The sequence below is a fragment of the Pipra filicauda genome, unplaced genomic scaffold, assembly GCF_003945595.2.
Source record: "Pipra filicauda isolate LSUMZ 115617 unplaced genomic scaffold, ASM394559v2 scaffold48_size3843733_pilon, whole genome shotgun sequence".
Lineage (NCBI taxonomy): Eukaryota > Metazoa > Chordata > Aves > Passeriformes > Pipridae > Pipra > Pipra filicauda.
In genome coordinates, this window is record NW_024104631.1 from 2100642 (window position 1) to 2110342 (window position 9701).

At 43.3% G+C, this 9701-nt stretch overlaps 1 protein-coding gene across 1 annotated transcript; it reads left to right on the forward strand.

Annotated features, from left to right (window-relative positions):
- The first annotated feature begins 438 nt into the window (after nt 1-438).
- On the forward strand, nt 439-6799 carry NQO2 (N-ribosyldihydronicotinamide:quinone reductase 2). Its single transcript, XM_027727960.2, has 6 exons — nt 439-521; nt 2084-2248; nt 3187-3317; nt 4187-4300; nt 5524-5616; nt 6465-6799. The coding sequence occupies exons 1-6, from the start codon at nt 515-517 to the stop codon at nt 6636-6638; spliced, it is 684 nt and encodes a 227-aa protein (XP_027583761.1). The 5' UTR covers nt 439-514; the 3' UTR covers nt 6639-6799.
- The last annotated feature ends 2902 nt before the right edge of the window (nt 6800-9701 follow it).

The window sequence follows — 9701 nt, forward strand, 5'->3', positions numbered from 1 at the left end:
GAAAAGAAGTGATTCAGCCAGCACGCAATGCAAGTCCACAAAATCAACAGAGCGGGCAGAGAGGAAGAGTATGGACTGATTCTTCACTGTCACTCAAAGTACAAAAACTAGAACTAAGGGGTATCAAATGAAGCTGATAGAAACCAGATGCGGAGAGAAAAAACAGCCGGAGCCACGGGCGGCGCCGATCCCGATCCCGATCCCGCCCCGCGCTGGCGTTGCCCCAGGGCCCGGGCAGCGGGGACGCCGGGAAGAGCCGCTCCCAGCCCCGCCGCAGGTGTGCGCTGGGCCCGGAGGAGCAGGTGAGGGCACCCCGGCTTGCTCTGGGGCCGGGGATCCGGGGGCCGCTCCTGAACCGCTTTCCAGAGGGCGGCACGAGACCGGGAGCGGCGCGATGGCCCAGGGCCGTCCTAAAACAGCGATTCTCCTCTCACCTGTTCCTGATGTTGCTCTCATTTGAGTTCTCAGGCCATACCAGATTCTCAGGAGGGAAGCTCCCCAGTGGTCCCGGACAATGGCAGGTAAGAGCAAATGCGAATAAAAATGCTGCCCACTCCAGGCCTGGGCAAAGGGCACCTCAGGGATGGGGCCTCGCTGCCGTGTTTTTAGTTGTGACTCTGAGGTCCTACTTTTGCAAACTACTGAAATTACTTCAGTAAGTGATACCTTGGAAAACTCCGGTCTTCCCAAACACTGTGTCCAGGTGCCTTCAGCACCAGTGAAAGGGAAACAATTTGGCAGCTTTGCAGAATCAATCTCTTTCAGTCAATCAGTCAATCAATTACCACCTTTGGGAGCTCTCCAGGTACTGAGCTCCCTTTTTGCTGAGAGCCAGCAGAAACAACAAAGCAGCAAAGAGGTCACTGCTCCTGATGTTGCAGACTAAGCTGTGGAGCAAGGGTTTTCAGAGTTTATACATGCCTTGAATTAATTATAGTGTTTGACCTGCAAGTTTTAATAATGTTTTTTTGCAAAGCTCTTGTTTCATGGGCACTGTGCCCCTTGGAGAAAGAATCACTACTTGTAAATTAGGTTAAAATGAGCTGTTGTCTCTTCAAACATTCAGCTCAGGTTCTATTAGTTATCCCTAACAGCCTAAACTTGCCTGTCATTTAGCAGGTGGTGCTCTGAGATGTACATCAGGAGCTGTGTCATGGAGAAACTGAGCTTAGGAGATGCCTGAAGCTTAGTATTGGCAGTCAGGAACCAAGAGCTGCATGTCTTGTAAATCCAGTCATTTTCAACAGTCCCTGGGAATTTCTATCTCTGGTTATGTATAAACAATTACTACCCCATAGAGAGTGTTTCATTTTTTCCTTGTTTTCACTGATGAATGATTTTTAAGAGAATTATTAAAATCAAATAGCCTATATTCAGTAAAATCTTGAACAAGTAAGCTCCGATACATCTTTTTACATCCCTTGAAAAAGCTCCATCCCAACATATCTGCCTGGCTACTCAGTTTACCTTGAATCCACTTTGACAGCAGTTGGAGATACATTAGACAGCCTAATCTCTGAGAAAAAATCCTGTTGCTTTCTATTGAAGTCACTGTTGTGATGCTGAAATGGGGCAGTGGCATCTTAAACATCTACCCCGATGTCGTCACTTGCACAGCGCTGAACTGGAAGATGAGGCGATCCCACATTGCAGTGGGAAGTTGCTCTGAGCTTTCAGAAGTTGTTGCCACAACACCTGGAGGGAATCTAGGCTGGCACTGCTTTTTGGGGATAGTGGAATCAGAGCAACAGAAACATCGACTTGAGGAGGGACTGAGTAGTGCTTATGTAGGGCAGTGTGACCTGCTGTGGAACACATCCACTGTCCACTGACTTCCACCTCGGAAAGCCCAGTGTTGCAAAGAATTGCTGGGCTGGGGGCATTCAGCGATTAATGCCTCAGGAGTCACTCACTGCTGCTCAGCAGGAGTCAAATCCTGCCACTGTCACTCTGTTTCCACTAGTTTTGTGCCACTTGGAAAACACACTAGAGAAAAAGGAAGGACCAAGCCCCAGCTCCACAAATTGTTCTGCATCTGCCTCCTATATTCCAAGTTGTCTTCTGGTTTTCTTTCTGCCTCCAGGGAAAAAGGTCCTGATAGTCTATGCACATCAAGAGCCCAAGTCCTTCAATGGATCTTTGTTGAAGATTGCTGTGGAAGAATTGACCAAGCAGGGCTGCAGTGTCACGGTGTCGGATTTATATGCAATGCAGTTTGAGCCAAGAGCAACAAGAAATGACATTGTTGGTGAGACTAGCCAAAATACACCTTTATCAACAATACTAACTTGTAAGCCCCTCTTTAGGTAACAGAAGGCTGACAAAAGTCTCCCTGGAGCCTTCCCCATGCTGAACAACCCAGCTGTCTCAGTCTGTCTGCATAGGAGAGGTGCTCCAGCCCTTGCACCATCAAGAGATTATTAAGAAACTTATTTCATTAATAAGAAACTTATATATAACCAGACAGCATCTCCAAAAGTCCACTCCTGAACATGAACTTTGTCTCCCAGTCAGATTACTGAGAGGGAAAAATTCATTAGCACATGTCCACAGTCAATCTCTGAAGTCCATTTCTCGCGAGGAGGAAAAGTCTTCAGATACCATTCTGTGACTTGCTACAGTTTAGTTCACAAGGCTCCTGCCTCTGTCTTCTGCTAGAGGCTGATGATCTGCCAGCTGAAGCGACAGAACAAACCTATATGCTTGATTCAGACATCCTTGAATCAGCTCACCCAATTGCTGTGGGATCAGCAGAGACAGCCAATAGTGGTTCCCCAGCACCTGCCCAGTTTCCCAGTTACAGAGGCTGGAAAGCAGCTCCATCGTGCTTAGGAGTGTATGATGGTCTCAGTAAACCCTAAGGCAGAGGCAGAACAATTAGCACAATTCTCTTAAATCATCCACCTCCATCACCAGAGTTCTGAGCCAAGCTTAGGTTCTCATATTGCACTTGGTATGTTGCTACAGGAAGGTGAAAGTTTAGGACTCCGAGGCTCTACATTCCTCTCCACTTTAAAATCAAATCACCTTCAGATGTGATGATGCTGAATATCCACCAAAGAAAAGGAAATGGGGAAAACGGAAAGCAGTGACTCCATTTACAGCTGTAGATGGCAACCTGTAGTTAAGTCTTATCTGGCTTGGTGCTGGACACAGGGCAAGGAATGACTTCACTTCTACCCACAGGTCGCTTGCACAACTCGGAAGCGTTCAATTACGGTGTGGAGACCTGGGAAGCTTACAAGAGGGGAGGTTTGTCCAGAGATCTGGTTGAAGAGCAAAAGAAGGTGCAGGAAGCAGACTTGCTGATTTTTCAGGTCATTATTTTAAATAGACTTCAGTTGTGTTGTTCACTTTATCTCTTATTTATTAAAAAGAAGCTTCTGAAAGACACCATAAAGCCATTCAAAATTTGCTGCTGACTAAACTGACCACTTGTAGAGACAGTGGTGATTGTCCAGTTTCCACTTTGTTGCCATCTCGAATTAGGCCAAATGTGGTAATGCTTTTAGAGTTTTTCTTCTGTGCTGCAGTGTGTACAAAGGTTTAGTGATAGTGATGCTTCCTAGAAAAACAGTCCATAAAGCGTTCACGATAATGCAATGAAGACATGATAGCTTTGGGATGTAGTCCCACAGGCTAACTGGAAGATCTATACACTAAGGGTCCAAGTGTTAAAGTAGTAGTTTTCTTCTCAATAAAGAGATTTGGAGTCATGATATCAGCAGGGTGTGAAAGTAAGTCTATCTTAAGATCCCCCAGCATTTGTCAGCAGACTGTCAGATCAGAACTGGTCACCTGATGTCAGTCCTGCTAATAAGGCATTAGATCATCTGTTGCTTTTGCATTTCACAATGTACAGTGTACAGTGATTCTGTACAGTCTTAAGTTTGAATGAAATGGCACCTTCCTGATTCATCATTTTCCAACTTGAATCTGGGTGGAAGCTCTCACATGCACCCTAGTGTTAGTGTGCTGTAAATGCTCAGGTATGGCCCCGAGACTCCTACAATCAGAAAGCACTTCAGGTCCTGTTGCCAAGCACAGTTACTGCCTCTCCTGACAGAGAGCTGGAAGAAGGCAGGTACAAGATCTGAACAGACTCAGAGAATAGGATTTGGCCTGTGAACCAGGTCTAAGGGTGGTCCAGACTCTCTGTGCTAACCAGGTAATTTCCTCTGCCTAGTTTCCCTTGTTTTGGTTCAGCATGCCTGCGATCCTGAAGGGCTGGATGGACAGAGTCTTGGTCCAAGGCTTTGCTTATGATTTGTCCAAGTGTTATGATGGCGGTTTGCTCCAGGTATGTTTTTGAGATTATTAAGGTCAAGGTTTGCACAATGTTCTTCTGGGCATTGGTCTTTCTTTCACTTTGTAGTTGTTTAAAGCTCTCACTCTATGCTGTCTTGAAATAAACGCTTTCAATAAATAAATATTCAATAAATAAATATTGTTACTTTATTTGAAATAAAGTAACATGTTGAGTAACTTTCTGGCTTGTTCAGACTGTCTGGAAGGCAGTACAATAAGGAGAATGCAGTGGTTCCTAAAGATTTAAACCATCTCATAGAGACCTTTACCTTTACATATAGGCCTACTATATGGGATTTATCATTTGGCAGGAGTATCACAGTGTAACATACAGCTTGCAAACAGTTTAAATTGATCCATTTCCTAAAACTTAAGTCTGTCATTATTCCCACCACCACAGCACTGCACATATCTGTCATGACTGACATACTAGAATAGGTGTCAAAGTCCTGTTCTGAGATTAGATGTCTTAAAGGTTAGAATAGAACTATAAAACTTTATCAGAAATCTGGAATATTCAGTGTATGAGCCTCTGTTGCAACTATCTACTTTGAACCTTTTCTTCTCTGTAACTTCTAAATTAGGTAAGACCAGCCTCTCTTGATGATGATTCATAAATTTTTAATTCTTCACAGCATGGAAAATTCTGGAATCCGGTGTCTGATGGATCTTATTTAGTAACAGCTGCAGCATCCGGAAACAATCAATATTGGTTTCACATTTATGTTTGCTGCATGTCAATCTCTGCTAGTTCTGATCTTCTCAACAATTCCAAACATTTCATTTTTTTTTAAATTTCAGAAATGGCTGGTTCACTGACATAAATAGGCATAATCCCCAGTGATCACAGCTGCATACAAGAGTGCAGGCTCAAGACACTTGGGATACTGCACTAGAAAATTGTTATTTCAATTACAGAAGCTAAAACTGAGATTAAGAGAATCTGAGCACAGGCCCATGGCTAATGCTGTAGTTACAGAAGCAAAGAAACATGGTGGTTTATAACACCTAGGGAATAATTTGTTCTTTATTTATTCATTGGCAAGTGACAAGCAAGCCCAAGTTTGAAGGTGGACTTTAGCAAAGTCTGGGAAAGAAGAAGACACTCCCTCTTCCAGAAATTTATGCTGTCCTGGTTTCCCTGAATATCTCTTGAACCGTTGGGCCACTCTTCTTTAAATCTGTCTAACTCCAGCACCACTTTCTTAATTCTAGGACAAATTATCCCTGTTTTCTTTCACCACTGGAGGAACCAAAGAGAAGTATGCAAGCAGAGGTGATGTTCGTTATCTCCTGTGGCCCATGCAGGTATAATGTATGAATATTTGGTTACTGTTTGCTTTCATTTTTACTATTTATTTTTAATACTTGTTTTATTGTTTATTTTATATGAAGTATAATAAGAAATTAATAAGTTGCCCACTCCAAGCACCTGCAGGTTATAAACTGGGCCCTAAAATCTCAAGACTACTTTAAAAGTCCAGTAAGGTTTAAAGCTGTTTTGTGCCCCTTCTTCCAGATTAGAATTTGGAGACAGCTTATGCTGTCAGCCTTTTCAGTTTCTCTGATATTACAGGATTTCCTTTATCTCCAGGGTGTGGGATTTCTGTTCCCCAAGGTTACCCGATGTAGGATGCAGGGCAGGAGAGGAGTCACTCATGATCTCCTACCCCTTGCAATTACCAGATGCCTGCCCCTGAGGAGCTGTCCAGCTCCAAAGCTCACAAATAAAGGTGACAAAAACGTGAAGCATGACACTGAATTCAGAAATATACAGAGGGAAAATGGCAAGCCGAGTTGATTCCACAGGCAGTAGCCTTCATTCAGAGGGAAAAGGTTAAAAAAAAATCCAAAACCCCAGTTTGGAAGTAGATGTGAAAGACACTGCAGTCCAGGAACAATCTGAGGAAGTTCAACCAGGACAATGAACGTGAGGCTGTCTCTGATCCTTGCGCATTGAACAGAGTACAGCAGCCAAAGAGAAGAGTTCTGTTGGTGTAAAAGCAATTTATTTCCCTTCTCTGATAAATGCACAGATTTACAGAACCTGCCTGATCCTGGGTCAGAGAAACAGGTTCAGATTTGAATCATGCATGTTCTTCAATTGAAAGAATTAACTATTTCCTGAAGCATTTCTTTCTTTGTTTTGCATCCAGCATGGAATCATGCACTTCTGTGGTGTCAAAGTCCTTGAACCTCACATCTGTTATGCTCCAGAGAATGTCTCTGAGGAGAAGAGGAAGGAGATGCTGACTGGCTGGACCCAGCGTCTGAAGACTCTTTGGAAGGAAGAACCCATAAACTGCTCTCCTGAGTGGTATTTCAAGTAGTGTTCAGGTACAAGACTACAGAGAGAAGATCGTTTTTCTCCATTCTTTTGGATGCTCTATCTAAATACCTGAATGCTAATCTCCTAATTCAAATGTCTTTTAAGAATCTGGAATACAGCAGCTAGCAGCTTAACTGAAAATATAGCATTTATCTTCATTGATTCCTGAGGGATTCTCATTAAGGATGGGTGCAAAACTCTTTGTGAAACTCTCCTTGCTGACATAAACAGTGATATTATCCTGCCTAAGTGTGATTGATAAGACGTGGTATTTAATGGGAGATTATACCATTGCTGCCTGTGAAACTCTAAAGTACATGGCCAAGGTTATTTTAACGCTGTTTGTACCAGCTGCTACTTTTTTTAATTGTCCAGGGAATATGCTGCCCTTACTCACACTTGTCATTTAAAAGAGCAGGAGTGGCCATGAGGGCTCTACCTTGTGCCTTTGAGCTATGAAGCCAGATCATCAGCAGTGCAAAAGGATGTACAGTTGCACAGTGACTTTGACAGCTGGAAAGCCTTGTGGGTAGCCTTGTGCTTTTCCACATATTCACAAAGCAATGTTAAAGCTACAACACCTACCAAAAAAGGGGGAAAACAAATACAAATATTGTACAGTGGTATGTGCATGAATTGCCTTCCTTTGTAGACTGCACCTCCCATTTTAAACTAAGTAGCTTCCTAAAATCAAAGGGACCTCTCTATTTTGGTTGCCCTCAGTGGAGACAAAAAGGAATCCTGGGTGCTTCTGCCCCTTCACACCAGTCAGGGTTGGTGTTTGGGTCTGGACGGCATTTGCATCCCCTCCACCACCAGAGTCAATGGGCTTCCTTGGAGATCTCCAGCACTGGCAGCAGGCAAGGCAGGATGCCTACCTGAAAACCTGCAGGAGCACTGTCTGTCTTCTATGGATCAGGATCTAGTGGGACAAAAGGACTGTCTGGCTCTTAACATCCATGATTTTTACCTTGAATTGTAGCAGGAGTATTTTTGAGAGCTGTTAACCCTGCTGGTTCATACGGCAAGGGGCAGGTTTCTCACTTAGCTACCCGACTTCTTGCTTTGACCAGCTCACCTAACAGCTGGCTTTGCACTTTGGTATTAAAAGAAAGTGGCCCAAATAAGGAACTGTCTCCTGAGTCACTGCCAAATGATGCTTAGGCCTCTGCATACAGCATGTGCATCTGCCATACCTTCTTTGTGCCAGTCTTGTCACACTCCATCCTCACAGTTCTTTAAGGGCTATTTGGATAATAAACATGCTGAGCCCAAACTCTGCACTGACAGTGTAAGCTGATACACCAGACTGGGAAGTGCTACTGCAGGGAAAGAGTCACATGTTCCTGTTCTGTCTGGTATGAAGTGAAGGGCCACCTCCTGCGGAGACATTCCCTGGGAAGCAGTGCTGCCCAAAGCTGTTGTAGGTGTCTGCTTCAGGGTGTGTGAGAGACACCCTGTCTTTAGGTTACACAAGGGTGCTGCTCTTGCAATTCTTTGGAAGCCAGTCAAGTGTGCAGTGCTGTGCCAAGAGTTACTGTCCTTGTTCTGACATGCTTTCAGTGCCTGCTAGACAACACACTGCGCTGGGGCGCATGTGTGTTCTAACACATGGCTTTGCAAAACTCAAAGGAGAATTTTCCCACATGGAGGAACAACAGTGAGTGGTCTGTGGTTAATAAGGAGAGAGATATTAAGCAGCAGTATTACTTTCTTAGTAGTACTGGAAATGTTACAGCCGTTTTGAATTAGGAATGATTGTCCTGCTAAATCACATTATGGTATAAGCAAAATGTCATCCTGCCAAAACAGCATTGATTTCACCAGAATAAAACTAGAATTAGGTGAGTAACTTGTACGTGTGTTTCAAGCTGGGGAGAAGGATATAAGGGCAACATGCTTTTCTCTCCCATTTAGTCTGGGGATTTTTTTTCTGTTGTCAGTAGTGCTTCTCTCCCACAGATGTCTAGGCAATGCTCCGGTCTTCTTCTCTGACAATTTTTTCCAGAAATCGTAACTGAATTTCTTTTATTTGATGTTCTGAAATGGCAGGTCAAACGTGCTTGCAACTTCAGAAAAACACAGGGAAACAAACAGATCTTCATCTTAACTGTGTTACCAAGAAGCCTCAGAGCCTAGAGAAATCAAAACTGATTTCTTGTAGGTCTACAAAAAACCTAACATTTAAAGGCAGGTATAGGTAGTTCATTCTGTGGCTTTAATATTTGATTACTGGAACAATGTCACTGAGGTGAGCTGCCTGCTTGCAGAGGACTGTACTTTTTAATAGACTAGTTATCGAAAGGTTGTGCTGAAGAGAGGAACAGCTAATAACAAACACCATGCATAATGGAAGTACTGCTTATTTTTTCTTTCTTTTTTTTTTAAAGAAAAATCCTTCTATGTAAGATATTCTAAAGCCTAAAGAGTCTATGCCACACAGAAGAGATGCAAAGAATTTAAGCTGAGGTTGCACTCAACTTAGTGCTGGATAATTGTCTCATCATTCTAAGAGTATTAAAATACTCAGTTAAAGCAGCTTGAATGCACAGGAATTCTGATCTGTTTGGAAAATGCAGGAAGGAGACAGAAGACCAGTTTCTTCCCTAGGACTGTGCAGCCAAAATATCCCATAGCTGTTTCTGAATTGACGCTGATGAAATGAGAAAGCATTTTGTTAATATCCCACAAAATAAACCAAGACTTAACCAGGTTGTCCCCACAACAGATTGCCACACCTGCAAATGCTATTGTACCCCAGTGAGATATACAGAGCAAAGGTGGTTCTTTACTGGAACTTAATAAGAAGCCAAGAGGAAACAAAGTCCTCTCAATATACTCTACATGTACACCCTTGTATTTCTGTCACCTGTTGCTAGGCCACAGCTCAGCATCTAGGGGAGACCTCAAGTGGTTGTCTTCCGAACTTAACGGCAGTGAAAATTTGTGGCAATTGTGAACATTGAAAATTGAAATTCTGAAAAAGTGAAAATTGGTGTGGAGCCCAGAATTAACATTTCAGCACTGAATCTTCCCTATGAGAGAATACTCATCCCTGCTAGGC